At 43.7% G+C, this 22,114-nt stretch overlaps 1 protein-coding gene across 1 annotated transcript in view; it reads right to left on the bottom strand.

Annotated features, from left to right (window-relative positions):
* Positions 1 to 22,114, bottom strand: part of LOC130876803 (pleckstrin homology domain-containing family M member 1-like) — a 52,393-nt gene that overhangs the window by 23,439 nt on the left and 6,840 nt on the right. Inside the window, 3 exon segments of the mRNA XM_057773422.1 lie at positions 3,523 to 3,904; positions 18,104 to 18,730; positions 20,629 to 20,879. Of these exon segments, the coding sequence (XP_057629405.1) occupies positions 3,523 to 3,904; positions 18,104 to 18,730; positions 20,629 to 20,879 (1,260 nt within the window).

Genomic DNA, 22,114 nt, shown 5'->3' with positions numbered 1-22,114 from the left:
CAGAGCAGCATCTGCCATTACGAATCCAAGCCAGAGGAAAGCCGCCTTGTGCTATTAGATACCAGGAGACGATGGTTAAGGGATGCAATTGTCTCTGGATCACCTTCAGAAGGACTGGACTTTCTGTTCAGGCTGTCCTCGTCATGCCTGTGTGCACAACTGCAGGAGGGGATCCCAAGCCACAAACACACAGTGTGTGGGACAGTGATTAGGCCAGGCTTAGTCACCCATAGGAGCTCCCCCCTCCCTTCCTCCCCAGCACTTAGCTGTAGTGTAATTACAATGTACATCATCAGTTGTCTAATCTGGTGGCTGATGCCAAAGGCCAGGACTCTTGTCTGTCCTGTTTCATCACTGCATCCCTAGCATCTATCACGGTGCTTGGCTCACAGTCAATGCTTTGTGCAGAATGATTGTAAACAAACATTTGACAAAGAAAGGCTGAATGGTTCTCAGGGCTGTAAAAGCTTGATGGTGACTAGACTAACCCTGCCAACAACAAAAGACAACCAAATAGGGATTGATGAATTCTGCCTTCTAAATAAGGTAGAACAGATAACAAGGACAGCCACGGGGATGGTGCTTTTCAGACCTGGGGGGCAGAAAAGGCTGGAACAGCACTAAGACACAGGGGACAGTCGGGAAGGGTCCAGGCACAGGGGACAGTCAGGAAGGGTCCAGGCACAGGGGACAGTTACTGTAAAAGCTGGAGCCTATAAGGAACTTGCTTTATCTAGGGTTCTGACAGGAAGCTAGAGGGTCAACTCTATGGACGGGGAAGAATTATGTTGAGAGGTCAGCTACCCAGTCCCATCATCTCTGGTACTCCGAGGAGGCACAATGTCTGTGATGAGGTCAAGGTCACACTAGGGAGCTCCCTCGAGACACAGACATCCACTTCTTAAAGCATCCTGTCTGCAGACCTTCTAATTTTCGGCACATCTTTATGACTGCCTAGTTGAGGCCTCATAAAATGCATCTTCCAGGAGTAAATCTGGAACCATTTTCAGAAGGGTAAATACAGAGAATCTGACTCAGTTATAGAATTACATGATTTTCATAGTCAGAGTCAATACTTTGAGGTAGATCAAGCAGATGTCCGCATAGAAAAATATAAATTGAAGCCAGAGAGGTGGCTCAGTGGGTAAGGTACCTGTAGCCAACCAAACCCGACGACCTGAGATTGATCCCCAGAAACCACACGGTGGAAGGAGATAACTGACCCCCAGAAGACGTCCTCTGGTCTCCATTTGTGTGCTATAGCACACTTAAGTGGCCACATATACACTTTCACATGCACACATACACTCAATCAATAGATGTAAATAAACAACAAATTGACTGCTACCTCACAACCAAGCACGGGAAGTGAAAGCAGGAGAATCAGAAAGGCAAAGTCATTTTTGGCTTAGAACATGATCAGTATGAGGTCAGCACTGGCTAAATGAGACCCTGTCTCAAAAATCAGAAAGCAAAACCAAACAAAAACCAAAAACCAAAGGACATGAATTCAACTTAAAAATGGGCTGGAGAGATGGCTCAGTGGTTAAGAGCACTGGATGCTCTTCCAGAGGACTCTGGTTTGATTCCCAGCACCCACATGGTGATTCACAGCCATCTGTAACTCCAGTAACAGGGAATCAAATGTCCTTTTCTGGCCTCTGTGAACACCAGGAACACATGCGGTGCACATACGTACATACATACATGCATGCAAAACACCCATACACATAAAATAAAAATTAAAAAATAGAATGTTATGGTGCTTATATGGTCTTCTATAAGCAAAAGGGCATTCTTTAGTCACCAGAAACCTAGAGATTAAAAACACCTCGAGCTACCACTTCTCATCGCCAGGAAGGCTATAATAATAGAACCGTTTGAAACTAGATAATTACAGCTGTTGGTAGCGATGCTGAGAAACACACTGCTGGAAATGTAGACTAGGCCAGCTGTTTTGGAAAACAATTTGGCAGTTCCACAAAAGGTTAAAAATAGAGTTACTATATGATCCAAAAATTCTACTAATAGATTTTTATGTACCTAAGAAAATTAAAAGCATGGCCATAAGAAATCTTGCACACCCATGTTTATAACACTATTTGTAGTATCCAAAAAGTATTACTAACCCAAATGCCCAACAACACATAAATATCACATGACTTAGTAACACACTGGAAAATATCATGGAGTATTTATTACTCACCAGAACAGGGATGAAGAACTGACACATGCCGTAACGTGGGCAAACACTGTTATTGGTTTATTTTTGAAACAGGGTCTTCTTATGCAGACTAATGTGGCCTCATGATATTCCTGCCTCTGCCTCCTGTGTGCTAGGCTAACAGACATGAGCCATCATATTCAACTGAATTAATTTTTAAACCATCATGCTTAGGGGCATGGGAAGATGGCTCAGTCAGTAAAATGTTTGCCACACAAACATGAGGACTTAATTTAGGATCCTCAGCACCCGTGTATGCAGCAGCATACCTATGGGTTCCGCACATACGTGTGCACATATACACAAACAGCTGAAGTCAATCACAAAAACATGTTATTCCATTTATATGAAATTTCCAGAACAGATAAATCTATGGAGACCAAACAGTGGTTGTCTGAGGTTGAGGGGAATAACCGTTAATAAAGTTTCTTTAAATGGGTGACTTAAATGTTCTAAATTACATAGTAGTGATAGCTCTACAATCATAAGCAAACCAAAAATCACTGAATTACACTCCCATGTGGTGTGAATTTCACCCAATAAGTCAGTGTGACAGTGCTTATTTTACACACCACGCCTAAATCTAGACTGGCCACATTTTCCATCTTTTTTTAGAAACAGTATCTTACTATGTAGCCTTCAATTCAAGCCCTTCCTGCTTCCACCTCACAGCACTGAGATCATGGATACATGCATGACCAGAGCCATCTGGTCGGGACACATCTGAGTGCCTAATAGCCACTGTTGGTTTAGTGACTGCCACATTTGACCACAAAGTTCACGACCTGGGCCATGTGAAAAATGAGTATTTTTAGAGGGTATTTCACTATATTCAGTACATTTCAGGATCTTATAAAAATTATTTTAAGTAGTAAAAAGAAAACCAAAGCTTAGGCAGGTGAAATGGCTTCTCCAAGAGTGTACACTTGGAGTCACTCCCAGAGTGAATGGTGGTAGCTTGACAACGGAGGTTGAACAGTGTATGGTGCCTGCCAAAAAACAATAAAAACCCAAACAACAAAATCCAAGCAGAGTGTGGTATGAGATGGGAATCACTTTCCTCACGGACTGGGTGTGACGACAAGAAGAGATGTTTATGGGAATCCATCGGTGCAATGCCCGGCTCCTCTCTACTACTGACACACCAAGACACATTAGCTCATCATCACCATGCTGATAATACTGCCCCAGTCAGGACAGGGAAGCTAACGAGATGGCAGAACCACTCTGGTCACCGGATGGAGAAACTTCAGCTTTGAGTCATTCCCGAGACTCCCCTGAACAGCCTTGAGACTCACCGGACTGGTAGGAGAGGAAACCACAAGCTTCGGTCCAAATCCATCACATTCCAGGGCCAGCTGACCACTCCCTTGGCCAGCTGTTCGGTCCACAGGACTAGAAGGCTGCTGGTCTGAAGAGCTCTCTGCAGGGGCAGCTTGGGCAGTGCCCAGCTGCTGCACGTCTGGGGTCTCTTGGGGAAGCAGCTGATGCTTGTGGCCACCACTTGGGGTCCCAGAGGGAACATGGGCAGGAAGCTCTGCAGGCCCCTCAAAGCGCAGCTGTGTAGCTAGGCTGTGGAGGGACAGTGGGGTCTGGAGCGTGGTGGCGATCTCTGTCTCTTGGCTTGGTCCACTGCTCGGCACGGAGTTTACCTGGGCTTTGCTGAATTCTGACAATACCCTAGAAGTTTTTAAACAAACAACAAACATGTGTGACAAGTTGGTGGCTAGGATGTCCACGGCTACTGGAGCAGTGGTAAGAATAGAAATTTAAAACCAAACCAAACAACACTCTAACTACCCACTCCATTCCTCAGCTCCCACACAGGCCTCCTCTGGCGCTCCTCACTGACACCAGGACTTGGGACACAGTGGGTGGCCGGTGAGCTACGGGGCCCATCACAGGTGGCACATTCACACGGCAGAAGTGAGAATTAGATTGAGTGGGAGCTGGGAGCTGAGAAACTGAACACTGTGGGTCTAGAGAATCTGGTTGGCCAAATGTGGGTGTGTGGACAATGGCTCCCCTAATGTCATCTGTGGTAGAGCCTTAGAATGGGGCTCTTCAATAGCTAAGAGCTGAGGCACTGAGAGTTTGCTCTCTGAGAGAGCGGACAGTCATGGGGCACCAGGGCTATAGTGAGGTACAAAGGTCCTCAAAGACTTCCTAGATATAGAGAAGCTTCATGTCCCCAAAACCTCTGCGGGAGCTCAGTGATTTCCCACATGGTGTGGAAGGGTGGGCACAAGCCCAAGGGTGTAACTTACTGATGTCTCCTTGTGAGGTTACTGCCCCTTGTCCCCTCCGAGGGACCACAGAGAACCAGCATTACTGCCTTTGCACTCATATGTGTATACTTCTGGGCCTTCTGGAATGTGCCCTGGCTAGTGACTGCTCCTTCCTCTCCTAGGCTTCTGGGAATCCAAGTTACGTTTTTAAAATAAACTACTGGTTACTTCCTCTTTCACTTACAGAACAAGCACACTACGGATAAATGCTGGTTCAGAGGGCAACAAGGCTGCCTGCAGCGCAAAGATGGCCTGAGCTCACCCCCAGCTTAGATGGAGTAAGTGCCCCTCAGTTTGGGTCGATGAAAATGATCCTGGGATGCAAAGCACTTGCCTGTTCACCAGAGCTCTGCTCTCGCCTACCCCATGCCAATCCCACTGACATTCCAAGACAGCAGAGTCAGCAGGTGTCACCAAACCAAGCCATTACAACCACATTTTCACAGGGATGCCAGCACATTCCAGGGGACTAAAAGAACGAACCGTCTTTGCAATAAATGGTGCTGTGAAAAGGAGCCAATCATGGAAAAGAATAAAGGTGGAAACCTAGCCCCACCACTTACAAACTTACCTCAAATGCACTAAAGACCTCAAATGTAAGAGCTGAAGCTATGAAACTCTTACAAGAAAATATAGATATAAGTGTGTCTTTGAGTTAGATAATTCTCAGATGTGACATCTAAACCAGAAGCAATCGGTCAAAATAATAAACTGGCTTTCATCAAAATTAAAAACCTTCTGTGTGAGACAGGGTCTTTCCAGGTAACTCAGGCTGATTCTTCTGCTTCAGCTCCCCGAGTGACAGGATTGTAAGCAGGCACTGCCATGCCTGGCAAAAATCAAACTTTCATGATTCATAAAATACTATCAAAAAAGTGGCCGGGCAGTGGTGGCGCATGCCTTTGATCCCAGCACTCGGGAGGCAGAGGCAGATGGAGCTCTGAGTTTGAGGCCAGCCTGGTCTACAGAGTGAGTTCCAGGATAGCCAGGGCTACACAGAGAAACCCTGTCTCAAACAACAACAACAACAAAAAGTGAAGCCAGCCTCTATGAGGTGGTACACACCTGAATTTCAAAACTTGGAAGGTTAAAGCAGGAAGACTATGAATCTTGAGATCAGCCTGGGCTACACAGTAAGTTCCAATCTACAAAGTGAAACCCTGTCTAAAAACACCACCACCACCACCACCACCACCACCACCACCACCACCACCACAACAACAACAACAACAGTAACACACACACAGTAAAAGAGAAGAAAGAGAGATGGAGGGCTGGGATGCACAGCTCAGAGTGGTAGAATACTTGCTATTATATGTAAAGTCCTGGATTTGATTGTCATCCTGAGGGGAAGAAAGACAGAAATGACAATATAAGGGGAAAGACTTGTACCATCCAATACTCAGAATATATCAAAATTTGTTGATATTGTCTATAAATGTTTGTTGACATTTAAAGGGGGATATGCTATAAAGATTTGCATTGGTATGGATTTTGGTTTACTGATATAAATTTAAGGTCAATTTTGTTATAGTGTGTGTATATATATTTCGGTTCTTGATTAAGGTATTATGATTGTGCAGCTCATGTAAAAATGTAATGTATAATTAAGAAATATAGGTTGAGAGTCATCGATAATAGTCAAGCTTGTAATCATGTTAGTTAGATTTTCTAGTTGTATAGAGATGTATTTCAGATGGATAGGGATACTTCAAATCTTTCAAAGACTACAGAATATGACATTTAAAGTGTTTCAAGAATTTAGGACTTTTCATGACAGTGAGATGCATCTGCTCCTGGCAGCACCAATTATTTCAAGAGGATGATGGGCATCAAAGAGGCTGCTTACAGAGTTGGCTAGTCATTTGGGCAAAAAACTGTTCTTGCCTGCACTGCTTGAAGTTATGCCGTATGAACTAGACATGCAGGACCCACAGACAAATGACTGCTGAACTTGCCTAAAGGTGAGACCGTCCTTCAGGGTTCCTGCTTCATAAGAGTCTGCCAGACATTCCACAGGACACAGAAGAAAGTGACTGACAAACTGCCAATATAGATAAAACTGTCTTTGAAATTTCCTGCTTCATGGAAAAGTCTGCTGGATATTATGGGCCTGTAGGCTGGATATGGATGCCCCAATGGTACAGAAGAACTTTGAGTGACTGCCCAGGCAGCAAGATGTCTCTGTCATTTTTAGAGTTTTGGAAGTTGCTTATAATGCACTTCCTATTAACTTGGGTAATATTATATCCTTCTGGAGTCTTTGATGGAGTTGAAGAATTTATAGTTATCGTTTTCCTTAGATATGATAAAAGATAAAGTAGATATAAATATTATAACTGTAATTATTGCTTGACACCTGTTTTGTTGTATGTAATTTTACTATGTTAAAGTTAAAACCTTCCTTTTTATTTAAACAGAAAAGGGGAGGTGATATGGGAGTCCCCTCTGTATGCTTTGAATACCACTGTTGAATAAAGAAACTGTTTCAGATTTATAGCAGGGCGGAAAGAGCTAGATGGGGAAAACTAAGCTGAATGCTGGGAGAAAGGAGGTGGAGCCATGAACCCCCGCCAGAGACAGACGCTGGGAACTTTACCCAGTAAGCCACGGCTACGTGGTGATATACAGATTACCAAAAATGGGTTAAATTAAGATGTAAGAGTTAGCCAATAAGAAGCTAGAGCTAATGGGCCAAGCAATGATTTAAATAATATGGTTTCTGTGTGATTATTCTGGATCTGAGCTGCTGGGCAGCTGGGAAATAAACAAGTGGCCTCTCAGAGCAAAAATTCCTACAACCCAGCAGTAAAATGACAAATAACTGAAGCTAAAATGGACACAGAGACCGAAAATACTTCTGTGAAAACATCTTCAGTAAGTACATGGTAAGCGCTCGACACCACTGGCCACCAGAGAAATGCAAACAGTCGTGAGGATATACTACTTTATACTCACTAGGATGGCCACAATGAAATACAACAAATGCTGGCAAAAATTTGGGGAAATTAACTTTTTTAAATTTATTTTTTGTAGACAGAATCTCAAACTTGCTATTTTGTCGACCGCCTTGGCGGGTCACTGTCTAGGGTCTGTAACCCACCTGGCTGGTCAGTTATTCCAGGGTCACGGAGAGGTACCACCTGAAAGACATGGGCTGATAAGAGGAAGGAGGCTAGGCAAATTTGTCGAAGCCTCCGTTTATTAGAGTCATGGTTGCAGCTTATATAGCTCCTGGATGAGGAGCTTGGGGGGCTGGGGCACAGGATCTTGCCACGTGGTCTGTAGGGATATAGGCCCACCCATTGGGGGCTTGTTCGCCTCGGGCTAATGTTTACTGATAAATCTGCCGGGTGTGAACCCAGCAGCCCTTTTTTCTCTGCTTTTCCTGTTCTCCGCGGGAACCTGTGGTCCTGTAAGTCTATTTCCTTATTAAAGCTGTATATATTTTTATAATCTGTCTGCATTCATTTATGCCGTCACATTTGGCGTCCAACGTTGGGCTATTTTGCCCCCGCCCCGGCACAGGGGGGGCGCAAGCTCCATCTTTCCCAGCCTTTGCGAGCAAGCTAGTTACCGGAGCTCAGGAAATGCGATTGGGCAAGCATAGCCTGCTAGCTTTCACAGCGCGCTCCCTGCTCGCCTTCCCTTCCCCCATTCCAGGCCACAATACAGTCGCAGAGCGGGACCCCTCACTTGGCCCCTTACGCTTACGGTGGGCCTGCCCCTTCTTTCAGACTTACTCGGGCCAGAGCAGGTAACCACTCCCTGCCTGGCTTGGCTAAGCCCCACTGCCTGAATTAACAGAAGCACCTGCGGTTTTGAAGCAAAAGCCGCCACAGCAGCAGACAAAGTGACCCCTTCCACGACCAATCTAACTTGTCAGGCAGTACAACAATTTTTGTTTTGAGTTAATTGTTTCAGACCAGCTCTGGCTTAGACCACGTGGACTCAGGTGCATTTCTTTCACCACCACTGGCAGGAAAACGTCATTACAGGTAAATAATTTTCTTTTATAAATAAGAAAAATGTCTGAAAACATTACCATTCAAGACTTTAACAGCCTTTTCAATTGTACCATGTGGGAGATTTTACAAGAAGTGTCTGTCAGCCCACAGATATGGATCTTTCTGGGATTCGTAGTTTTCCTCGGTACTATATGGTTTGATAACAGAAATATGAGACGAGGTTGAACACTTAAAAACAATTGAGAATGACAACAATCTTCTCAAAAATCAGTTTGAAGTTCTCCAGGCAGAGAACAGATCTTTGTTTAACACAACTCGACAAACTGAACAAAATTTAGAAGAGGTCCAGGCTGATGTTAAGGAGAAATTCATTACTATGGAAGAGGGAACAGCTGATTTGGATCGTAAGCTTCAGTCCCTTTCAGTAGGAACTGAAACATTAACGGCTGATATTAAGGAGAAATTCATTACTATGGAAGAGGGAACAGCTGATTTGGATTGTAAGCTTCAGTCCCTTTCAGTAGGAACTAAAACATTAACTGAGAGAATCAAAACTGCTGAATGTGACAATCGGATTTTGTCTAAAGCTTATGACAGATTGGCGGAAAGATTGTCAATACAAGAAAGCACGGTTTATGCTATAAAAATTATGTCCAAAGATGAGATGTTATCTCTAATGGACAAACTTCATACTTTAGAATCCTCAATGAAGGCTTTAGAACATAATTCTGGACAGGAAATTCAGACATTACAGAAGACAATGGTGAATAGAATTGAAAAGATTGAGGAATTTCTAAATTCTGAGGAAGAAGAGCAAGAGGTACAAAGGCAAATTTTAACTACATCTGTGGGTAAATCCCTCCAGGACAATTCCCACAAAGCTCTACCTACAGTCCTACCTGCCTTTCCAGTAGTAACAACAGAGAAAGTGGTTGGTTCCAGAAACCCTAGGGTCATCAAGGAAGATACATGGGAACCTGTCCGTATGAATGATCTCAAAGAAATTAAACAGGCCGTAATGACTTTTGGGATGAATGCCTCTTTTGTTAAAGAGATGCTAAGATCTTGGGCCACAACAAATAAAGTCACGCCCTCTGACTGGTTACAACTGAGCTCTGCAGTCCTTGAGAGTGGACCGCAATTGAAATGGAAATGCTTATTCAGGCAAGAGGCTAGACTTTTAGAACAGCAGGAAAGAGCAAAGGGAATTGAGATTTTCCTAGATCAAATTCTAGGAGAGGGGCTATTTTCTGACCCTCAGGAACAAGCTAATTTGGATGAAAACACACTCTCCATGTGTACTACAGCAGCCTTAAGGGCTTGGGACAGGGTACAAGACCCAGGACAGAGAATGGAATCATTTGTCAGAGTTAAACAAGGTCAGAGAGAACCCTTTAGTGACTTTTTACAAAGACTAACTAAAGCTGTACAAATAGGAATATCTGACCCAGAAGCAAGACGTATAATGATCGAGACTTTGGCTTATGAAAATGCAAATGTGGAATGCAAAAGGATTTTGGGACCTTTAAAGCTCAGATCAGCGCCATTGGAAGAATGGGTCTTGCATACACTGAATGATGACACATTTGACTATGGCACTGAAGCATGGGTAGAAGAAGCAATTTCCAATGGTAAAAGGAGGCATCAGAATACCAAATGTTTTAATTGTGGCAAAATGGGTCATATGAAAAGGAATTGTAGACAACAGATTTTCAGAAATAATAATAATGCATCTTCTAGAAATAACAGAAATAGGAGGACTCAGCCTTCAGGTTTATGTAGAAGATGTGGAAAGGGCAGACATTGGACAAATGAGTGCAGGTCTACAAGAGATAGACAAGGCAACCTGATACAGATGGGAAACGTGAGAGGGGGGGGCCTCACAGGCCCCCATGGCAAACATGGTTCAGTCATTTCCAGTTACTGCAGAGAACGTGACTTGTCAGGACAATTAGGAAGCCCCATGCCTACTGTTACAAGCAATAATGATCAGAAAGATGAGTTCCGTGTGTTTTGGCAAACTTCTATAAATGATCAAAGACCAAAGCTGAGAGTGTGTGTAAATGGCATTTTTATTACTGGCCTGCTGGACACAGGTGCGGATGTAAGTATCATTACCCCAGAATCTTGGCATCAGTATTGGCCTCTTCAGAATGTAAATGTTCAGCTCCTGGGAATTGGAAACCTATCTCGAGTAAGGCAGAGCACAAGATGGGTTGAATGTATAGGATCAGAGGGACAAATAGGAAAATTAAGGCCATATGTAGCCAATATTGCAATGAATTTATGGGGTCGTGACCTATTACAACAATGGAATACCCAAATTAACATTCCTGCTACTTCTAGAGCCTATATTTCTGGGGATAATATTAAAAGATATTACAAACGGAGAAAACTGGTCATTCGGGCTGTACAAGAACAAGCAATTGATGTCCCTTCAGAGATACCAACAGCCTTGCCTTTAAAATGGTTGACTGAGAAACCAATATGGACAAAGCAATGGCCTTTAGCTGAGGAAAAGTTACAGGCTTTAGAACAGTTGGTACAAGAGCAATTAGATGCTGGACATATAGAAGAATCTACCAGCCCTTGGAATTCTACTGTATTTGTGGTTAAGAAAAAATCAGGTAAATGGAGAATGGTGACAGATCTCAGGGCTATCAACAAGGTTATTCAACCTATGGGCCCTCTGCAATCTGGAATTCCTTTGCCCTCTTTATTGCCAAAAGGATGGCCTCTCATAGTTATTGATTTAAAGGATTGTTTTTTCACTATACCTTTACAAAAAGAAGATAGAGAAAAATTTGCCTTCACAGTGCCTACTTATAATAATTCTCAACCTTCGAGGAGGTACCACTGGGCCGTCCTCCCCCAGGGTATGTTAAATAGCCCCTCCCTGTGCCAATATTTTGTGAATCAACCATTGCAAATAATACGCAAGAAATTTCCCAAAACGATAGTATATCATTACATGGACGACATTTTGTTATCCGATTCAAACATGGATACCTTGAACAGACTGTTTGAAGAAATAAAGATACTTTTACATAAATGGGGATTGCAAATTGCTCCTGAAAAGATTCAGAAGGGAGATTCTGTTAATTATTTAGGTTATAAAATAGGTTTGGAAAAAATTAAGACACAAAAGGCACAAATTCGGAGAGATCGCCTATGGACTCTTAATGACTTTCAAAGACTGTTAGGGGACATTTCCAGTCTACGGCCAGTTATTGGGATAACACCCGATCTAATAATTCATTTGAACAAAACCTTGGATGGTGACAAAGCTTTAAACAGTCCCAGAGAATTAACAGCTGAAGCAGAAAAGGAACTGACGATGATTGAGGAAAAATTACAACAGGCACATGTGGACAGGGTAAATCCAGAGTTCGATTGTATTCTCGTCATACTACCATCAAAAATTTCCCCTACAGGAATTTTAATGCAGAGAGATGATATTATCTTGGAATGGATCTTCTTACCACATAAACCAAGTAAGAAACTGAAAACTTATGTGGAAAAAGTCTCTGAGTTAATTATAAAAGGCAAGTTGAGACTTCGTCAACTAGCAGGCATAGACCCAGCAGAAATTATAGTGCCTTTCACTGCTGATGAACTAAAGAAATTATGGGAAGATAATGAACCATGGCAAAGAGCTTGTGCTAATTTTTTGGGAGACATTAATAACAACTATCCAAAAAGCAAGAGGCTTAACTTCATAAAGAGAACTTCTTGGATCCTTCCTCAGATCGTCCGTGATGCTCCAATAACTGGAGCCCATACATTCTATACTGATGCCAATAAATCAGGGAAGGCAGGTTTCAAATCAGAAGACTTGGGTAAGGTGGAACAAAGTCCTTATGATTCTGTCCAGAATGCAGAATTATATGCCATTCTTATGGTGCTAAGGGATTTTAAAGAACCTATTAACATAGTTACTGATTCACACTATGCAGAAAGAGTTATTTTACATATTGAAACTGCTGAATTTATACCTGATGATACAGAACTAACCTCTTTGTTTATCCAGGTGCAAGATTTGATTAGGAACAGGCTTTGCCCTATGTACATAACACACATCTGATCCCATACGGGTCTGCCAGGTCCTCTAGCACAAGGTAATGTAGAAATTGATCAATTATTGATTGGTAGTGTGCTACAAGCCTCTGAATTTCATAAAAAAAACATCATGTTAATAGCAAAGGTTTGAAGAAAGAGTTTTCTATTACATGGCAACAAGCTAAGGAGATTGTAAAGAAATGCCCTACTTGCTCTTTCTATAACCAAACGCCACTGCCTGCAGGGGCTAATCCAAAGGGCACCGAAAGGAATGAAATCTGGCAGATGGATGTGTTCCACTTTGCAGAATTTGGCAAATTAAAATATGTTCATCACACCATTGACATGTATTCAGGCTTTCAGTGGGCAACGGCTTTAAGTTTAGAAAAAGCTGATTCAGTTATCACTCATTTATTAGAAGTCATGGCTATCATGGGTATACCTACACAAATAAAGACAGATAATGGTCCTGCTTATGTCTCTAGGAAAATGAAACGGTTTTTTGATTATTACAATATCAAGCATGTTACAGGTATACCATACAATCCTACAGGTCAAGCAGTCATAGAAAGATCAAATCGAACTATAAAGGATATATTGAACAAACAGAAAGGGGTGGAAAACACTCCCAGAAATAGGTTACATAATGCTTTGTTAACCTTGAATTTTCTCAACGCTAATGAGAAGGGAACATCGGCTGCAGAAAGACATTGGATAATGGAAAAGTCTACTGAACTAAATCAACCAGTTTATTTCAAGGATTTGCTGACCTCACAATGGAAGCCAGGAGATGTGCTGCGTTGGGGAAGGGGATTTGCTCTTGTCTCCACAGGTGAGGAAAAATTGTGGATACCGTCAAAATTGATAAAGGTTCATTTTCATGAAGAGAAGCCAGTTGGGAAAGATAAATAACAATTCAATCACATGGATGGCAATCATACTGATGGTAAGTAATACAGATATTTGGGGGCAGGGTTCTCTTCTTATCTCCACAGGAAAATACCCATCTTCAAAGAATTTAAAGGACCCCGAATATTTAATTACTGATGGAGGGACATGTTCTGTAAGTATTAATTTATATATATATATATATATATATACATATATATATATATATGTCTTAAACTTTCTTTGCTTTTCCTCATATCTGTGTCTTTCTTTATATGTCAATATATGTCCTTGTTGTTAATGTTTAAATTTCCTATAACAAACAACAAATTTTCCTACAGTAATCTTTGAAGTTTCCAGGATGAAGATGGGGCCCCACGACATCAACTCAATCTGGTTTTTATGACGTCATGAATTTTTTTTTAAGCGCTAATATTAGACGTGTTTTTTGGTACCAACTACATGAAACAATTTCAAATGGTGCACGTTTTTGACAACACTCTGGCCGGACCTTCCCAAAACGCTCTGAGACTAGTTACAATTTTCTTAGGTCAAAGGTTAAATTGGGAATTTTACCATCATTTGCTTTCACAGGACCCCCTAAGAAGAACGTCGCCCCCATGTCAGCTAGAAGCAGTCTTAGAGGACGACATCCCCTCTCCCAACAGAGTTTGCCCTCAGGGTTAGGGACATCTTTTAGTGGTTTAGGGTTGAGGGGATGGGGTGATATTTTTATGGACTTAGGGGTATATATAAAAAAAAAGGAAGAAGAGGAAGAAGAAGGGGGATTAACTGGTTTTATGGGATGACTGGTATTTGTGAATTACTGTTTATAGAAAATTGTATTGGTACTGTTTCTTGTATACTGATATATTGAATATTGAATGTGAGTGTTACTACCTCTATTTTTGTATGAGTATGCTTATAACTGTCTATATTGTCTATATTGATACATCTACCATATTACATTGTATATTTCTACCTCTGATATTATGACATTGTTTACAGTTGAAGATCATTGTCTTCATATATTGCATAGTTGTTTATTCTTTTAGTCTTCAAGTTAGATAGGTATTGAGAATTATTTGTTTGTCATATTTATTTTTAAGTTAATCAGGTCTTTTAGTTACATAGAGATTCTATTTAGTATAGATAGTATGATCTTCAGCCTCTTCGAAGAGCTGTAGAAAATGGCCTTTAATCTAACCTAAAATTTCTGTACCAACAAGACACAATTACTCCTGGCAACGCCACTCTACTCCCGAGAGAACGTTGAGCACCAAAGACACTCTACTGGGAGCTTGTCTTCTTGGCAGAACTGGCCTTTGGGTTAAGAAAAGCCCATACCTCAACTTCTGACAAAGATACAGAATATCCCTAAGTGGATGAAACAGGATTGTCTTATCCTGCCAAGACAGGGTAGGATAGTTCTGAGAATGGTATGTCAGTTATGTTAGGCCTTAGCCAAAGTTGGTTGATTCAACATTGCAAACGAGACTTTGGGTGATTGCCCAGGTAGTCAGTTGTCTCTGTCAATTGTTGCACATTTTGGATATCTCTCGTTTGTTAAGTAATATTTATTCCCTTCTCAGATCTTTGACGGAGTTGAAGATTATATAATTGTAGTTACTCTTTATGTTATTTAGACTCCTTGAGATAGAATGTTTAGCAAAACTTTTGTTCTCAATATTGTTTGTTATTTTTATTATTTGTTATTATTGTATATAGTTGTATTTGGTTTAGTTCTATCTTATTTAGACAAAAGGGGGAGATGTAGGGATATAGCCCCACCCGTTGGGGGCGTGTTCGCCTCAGGCTAATGTTTACTGATAAATCTGCTGGGCGTGATCCCAGCAGTCCCTTTTTCTCTGCTTTTCCTGTTCTCCGCAGGAACCTGTGGTCCTGTAAGTCTATTTCCTTATTAAAGCTGTATATATTTTTATAATCTGTCTGCATTCATTTACGCCGTCACAGTGGTCCAAGCAGGTCACGAGGTTGTTGGCCAGGAGGTTACGATCGGTCAGGTCACGATTCCTTGGTCAGGAAGTCTCGAGTTGACACACCTAGTTCTCTAGATAGTTTGGAATGTTAGGTGGGTTCCGCTAACAGATAGCTCTCTATTAACAGTTAATTTGGGTGTGGGATAGGCTTTGTCAATAAAATAATTCTCAATACAATTGGGAAGTAGGGCCCTCTGCAAAACTCCTCACAGCGGTGATCCCTATAATAATTTTGGGGGGGACATGGCTCCTGACATTTTAGCCTGTATGTATATCTGTGTGAGGGTACTGGATCCTGGAGTCACAGACAGGGTGGATAGCCACTGACTCAAAGACCTTATGCTGGAACTTTCCAGTCTTGAGACTCATGAGAGATAAAGGTAAGGAGCATGACAAAGAGAAGGCCTGAGCGAGGTAAGCTAGCCTAAGTAACGTTAGATCACCCCCACCCCAGCATGTCTCAAGGCAGAGATGGCTCCTTGGGGTTTCTCCCCAATGTGCTCAATCTAAACTCCTCATCTGACATCTGAAATCACTATCTCATGGACTCTACTCTGCCTCTGGAGTCTGCCATTTTCACAGGAGCAACTGCGTCAGGTCTAAAGAAAACTCTAATCCCACAAACTCTAAAAGCTGGTCCAGAAATGAGCTCAACCTAGACTATGGGAGGATTTCTGGTGGTTAGAAAAAAGTCAGCACACTTTTAAATCCCAGCACTTGGCAGGCAGAGATAGGTAGATCTCTGTGAGTTTGAGATGAGCCTGGTCTACAGAGTTCCAGGACAGGCTCCAAAGCTACACAGAGAAACCCTGTCTCAAAAAAGAAAAAGAAAAAAGCCAGCATTCCTCAGCAACTTGTGAACCCAGTTTCCTCTACCATAAGGAGTCATTTCCCTTGCCTCTGGCAGAAGGGACATACAGATCCACTGACATAAACCTGTAGCTGCATAGCAAAGCACATACTGGCCTCCAGGCTCCCTCAGCATCACAAGTACATACCATACATTCCATTCCGAAGTCCACACTAGCATCCCAGATCTTCTCACCCGCCCAGGTTTTCCTCCTCCCAGATGCTCATGTGTCCGCTCTAAGGGCAAGGTTCCCTCTGCTGCTGCTATCCTCTCTGTTTTCTGTCTCTGCTGTTCTCCCTTCTCTCACAGATAGATGGCGCTGGCCGTGTCCAGTCTGCTGCCATGTTCAGTCGACTGCTTTCTCTCTCTGCTCTGATTTCTTTCAGATGCCTCTTGGTATTGTCTCTCTATTATTTACAATAGAAACCTTCCTCTTCCCCACACCAGGGAGCGATCCTGTCGGCAGGTTTTTTTTTTTTTTAACTCCTTGCATATGTTTACTACATAGGCAATGATTTGGCTCAGACCACTGTATGAGAAATCTCTGTTTTAAAGATGGAGAAACGGCCCAGAAAGAGTCAGCGATTTGACTTATAGTACTTGACTTGCAAACTGTGGAGCAGGCCTGGACACCAGGTCTTTGTGAGTCCTGCCCACATATCACTGGGTCTGAGTCGATCCTATGCCAGGTGGCAACCTGGAAGGGCCTGAACCAAGGCTGTAGGGTGTACAGTAGTAGTGAAAAGGTCCTAGACAGGAGTGGACGGAACACAGACTTGAACTCAACAGAAAGTTACTAATACCCGTAACCTTTTCAGTCCTTTCCATTGGTGGGACTGAGAGGTCGTGGGACACTCCTGGCAGAGTGTTAGCAGACAGTATTTGTGGAAACTGCAAACCAGCTTCTGGGAGCTGACGGAACTCAATGCCCACTGAGTGGAACAACAGACATGAGAGGAGAAGGAAGAGGCTCTGACACACCAGCAACACACACGCACTACCTTTTGTAGGCCATGGAAGAAACAGGAAGAAAACTTAAAAAATAATAAAGTAAAAACAATGTTTCTGTTACAGATACATTTAGGAACTTGGAAGCACATGCTCTCAGGAGGTAGAAGCAGAGTTCAAGGCCAGCCTGGGCTATAGTATGAGACTCTGTCTCACAAAAATAAACAAAATTAAATAAAACCCAAAAAGCTTTGGGGTCTGGGGGTGTAGTTCAGGGGTAGAGAGCTTGCCTAGCTCATGTAAGGCCTGGTTTGACTCCCTGCCCTGCGTGGGGTGTGGGGGTGTCTGGCACTGGGGATGGGTGCAGCTCAGCGGCAGAGAGTGTGTCTAGCACTTTAGCGGAGTGAGTTAAGAGGCTTCTACACGCTCTTCACACTCACCCGTCCCCATTTGTCTCAGGTTCTGTGTCTGCCAGGTGTTCCGAAGGGCACAGCCTACACAGTCCACTCCACTGTATTTGCTGGGAGTTGGGGATCACTCTGAACTATCAGCATTTAGAGGGAACTGTTATTCCCTCTAGAGGAAAAAGACATATTTTATATGCACCTCAGAAAGGTCAAAGTCCAACTCTGAGTTCTAAATCTACTCTCTAGCTGGGAGTGGTGGCTCATACCTCTAATGCCAGCACTCAGGAGACCCTGGTACTGTAGCCTGGACTACAGAGGGAAGACATTTCAAAAAACCAAAGCAATCTGATCTCCCCACTGAGCAATTCCTCAGTTACACTGAGAGGCCTGTCTCCTGACTTCCTTACACCCCACAGCGTCCAGCGACAAGCCCATGCACAGCGGCAGAGCAATGGCTGCAGGGTTACTCACTCTTGCAGAGACCTGTCAGAGTCATCAGCATTCGCTGGGCCCAGATCTGAGTCGTAGGACATGGGCTCCTCAGAATGGTCGGGACTCTTGGCGCCATTCTCTTGGAGCAGGCAGCTGTCGGAGTTTAGGCTGCAGGACAGCTGGGATGAACTGGCCGTGTCCAGGCTGAGGGAAGAGGCAGTGAGCTTCCTGTTCCTGTGGATCTTGTGGCCAGAGTGTTGGACTTCAATGTCCTCAGAGTCCGAGGAATGGGAAATTGAATCCAGAGACTCCTTCCGCTGTAATTCTGCCCCAGAGGTAGTGAGACGTTCGAGTTCAGAGAGGGGACAGAGCCCAGAAAGAGACAGTGGGGTAAGTGTCCACTCATTTAAGATGGCCGACTTGTAGGAGAGTTCAAAGGACAAGGATGTCAGTCCCTGCAGGAAGCTCAGGAGGAACTCACCCTCTTCGGCATCCCGCAGCAGGGCTGTGGGCTGATAGTACTCACACAACCGTGCGGGCTCCTGCAGGAGCAATTTCAGATAGCACTCCATCAGACCATCATTGAGGGCCAGCCGCAGCCAGGCCCGACAGCGGCCCACATCTGTGTTGATGAAGACCACGTGTTCCAACTCTGCGATGATGTGTCTGGAGAGGGACAGAGCAGATCGATTCTGAGAAACACGGTTTTAAGTCATTGCTTAGCAAGAACCAGTGGTAAGTACTGCAAACATAAACACACTTAAATAGGACAAATTCTGGGGTAACGATTCAGGGAATTCAGAAAAGCTGAGCTGTTGAGTTACAGCTACCAGATGTCCTCTACTAAGCCAGGACATATTTGCTAAGCTCCCAACCCCTAAAGCCTGGGGAATAAATCCAGGGCCTTGCGTGTGCTTAGCGAGCATTCTATTACTGAGCTGTGCTCTCAGCCCCAGGCTACTGCCGCCACAGGAAATACATGGAGTTCAGTCCCTTTGTTGGTGGAGTGGGAGGCTGGGCCCTCGCTTCTGCTTAGAAAGGGCACTGTCTGGGTTAGGCCCTGAAGGCTTTCCAGAAAGAAAGATGGACAAACTTTCAACACAATGGACTATTAGAGAAGACATAATGGGCAGAAAAGCAGCAGACCAATCAGGGGACTGGGAGAGTTCCCATCACAATAGGTGGAGGATGCTGGCAGGTCACAAAGTCAGGCAATAGAGGGGGCCTTGACTGTCACCTGATCAGGCATTATGGGGAAAAAGATCCCTTACTTGGCTGTTAAGCTAAAGCACCTGGGAGAACTTAGCCAGACCCACATTCAAGGCTTTGACCTAGTGAACTGCTTGGGAGCTAAGTGGTTCTGCACAGGGAAGTGAGCTGACCACAGTAGTACACATTAGAGTGGACCCTAGGTGCACGAAACTCAGTTCCCAAAGCTGCAGTCTGAGATAAACCCTCGTGCTACCAGTGTCCTGTGCAGGAGTGTACCCACCATCCTCTGGACTCAGTGGCTAAGCTCCAACTAACTGCAGCTCAGTACATGTTGACTGGCTAACTGAACCAATGAGACACTGAACAAGATGCAGAGAGACAGCTGTAAAAGCGTTGTCCAGGGCTGGACAGATGGCACTTGCTGCACCTCCAGAGGACCCGAGTTCAGTTCCCAGTATATACTGCCTGGCTCACAAGCACTCATAACTCCAGCTCCAGGAATCCGATCACCTCTCCTGGATTTCCTGGGCACCCACATGCATGTGGCATATATACATAAATTTAAAAAAGAAAAAAAAAACATTGTTACTCAGAAGAGAGCTAAAAACCCAAGGCAGGGCAGCGGCAGCAGGTAGGGAAATGCAAACCAGAGACTGACATGGCATCTTCAGGCTGAGGTGGCATTTCATACGCCGAGGAGGCAGTGCCAGCTACCTACCAACTTAGAGCCTAAGCAGTCAAGAGCAAGGTCAAAGACAGGGCCTTGGAGTGAATATTCAGTCACTATCTGGCTTCTTGGCTAAATGCCAGACACAACTTATTATGACTATAAAGTTTAGAACCAGGTTTGATTCCTAGCACCCATATGGTGGCTCGGTCATCTCCAGCTTCAGTTCCAGAGGATCTTGCACCCTTCTTTGGCTGTGTGCCCTGCACCAGGCACATGCACGGAGTAGACATGTTTATAGGGAAATACCCATATACATAAAATTTTTAAAACCTAGTCTAGCAGATAGAAGCTCAAGCACTCAAAGGCAAGGTCAGCAAACTCCCCGTTAAAAGGACCAGAGAGCATTTCAGTCTTTCCCGGCCACACCGCTCGGCAGCGAGCACCTGACTCAGCTCAGTGTAGTCAGAGGTCGACAGTGCGGGTGAGAAGCGGCCACAGGCTCTAGACGAGAGAAGAGCGTCTCAGATCTGGAGATGAGCCTTCCTATAAGGCCGTCCATCTCCAGCCCTACCTCACAGCGCCAAACTACAACACTGTGGTGTCTGACTTTGCCTCCCTCAAGAGAGTTGCGTGCCCTGCACTCTGAAGCTCACTGACGCCAACCCTCTCCAGAGTTTCTCACTTGTGGGTGACGGCCTTCAGGAGGGGCCAGAAAAAAGGCTGAGGCAGAGGCTTCTGCTGAGTGTGCTTCTTCCTCTTCCCCACCCCGGCCTCGGCACGGATGTGCTTGGCATGCAGGCCGTGGATAAACACGGCCTCCAGCGCACTGCACATGGTGTTGGCATCTCCGTCTTCACTGGTGACCACTGTGTCCAGAGACACATACTGCTTCTGCAGGGCTTTCACGGATCCCACCAGCTTCTTCTTGATGACCTAAGAGGTGTCGAAGACAATGGCAGACTTTAGGGGTAAATCCTACACAGAGTCCCTGGAATGTAGCCCATGGCCTGTTTTTCCATGCGTGACCACAAACACACGTATGTACATAACCCGAGACTGCTACAAAGCTAGCTACTGTGGCAAGTAAAGATCCAGAAAACAGAGAAATGGTTTTGTACATGTTTTTTTTAAATTAGAATTATTAATTTTATTTTATGTATGAGTGTTTGGCTTATATGTATAATATATGTGTACCACATGTGTGCTTGGTGTCTGAGGTTATAAGAGGGTATCAAATCCCCTGAAACTGGAGTTACAGATGGTTGTAAACTATCCATCATGTAGATACTAGGAATCAAACCCAGGACCTCTGCAAAAACAAGAGCTTTTAATCACTGAAGCATCTATCTCGTCCAAATCTTTTTTCCTTTTCTTTTTAATGGACCTTTAGCCTTGTATTTAAATACCAGATCCATGTAGTCATAGCTATGTTAGCTCGGGGGCATTCTGCAGAGACAAGCTCAGGAGGCAGAGAATATTTCTTTAGAGCAAAAACCAAGAAAGGACTAGGGGTGTGGCTCAGTGCTAGAGAGCATGCTTAGCAGACACAAGCCCAGGGTTAGATCCCCAGCACAGTGGGGGAAAAGACCATAGGAGCCTAATGACATCAGCTAAGAGCCCAGGCCTACAGGCAAAGGCTTACGTCAGTACCAGCTCTGTTTGCAGACACCTCGCTTAACCTCTCTGAGCCTCAGTTCCCTAAGTTAAATGGAAATGATATTACGTGACCAATAACACTGGGACACTGCTTCTTCTTTCATTTATCTATCTATCTATCTATCTATCTATCTATCTATCTATCTATCTATCTATCTATTTATTTATTTATTATTTTTTAGAAAGGGTTTCCATAGACCTGGCTCTCCTGGAACTCTTTCTGTAGACCAGGCTAACTACAAATTCAGGGAGTTTTTATTATTATTATTATTACTACTACTACTACTATTATTATGGTTTTTTTCGATAAAGGATTTCTGTAGATCTGGCTGTCTTGGAACTCACTTTGTAAACCAGACTAGCCTCACACTCAGAGACTATCTGAACTATCAAGCCCAGTGGGGCCATTGCTTGAGGGCAGACATTGAGTTTTCATTTCTCCTTCTGTCCCCAACAGTTGCCACTGTGCCTGGTACATATATAGAAGGCATGCATTACAAAATGCACATCAA

This window comes from Chionomys nivalis, chromosome 7, assembly GCF_950005125.1.
Source record: "Chionomys nivalis chromosome 7, mChiNiv1.1, whole genome shotgun sequence".
NCBI classification, from domain to species: Eukaryota; Metazoa; Chordata; class Mammalia; order Rodentia; family Cricetidae; genus Chionomys; species Chionomys nivalis.
Note: the sequence above shows the minus strand (reverse complement) of the source record. Positions and strands in the feature narration are given on the sequence as shown.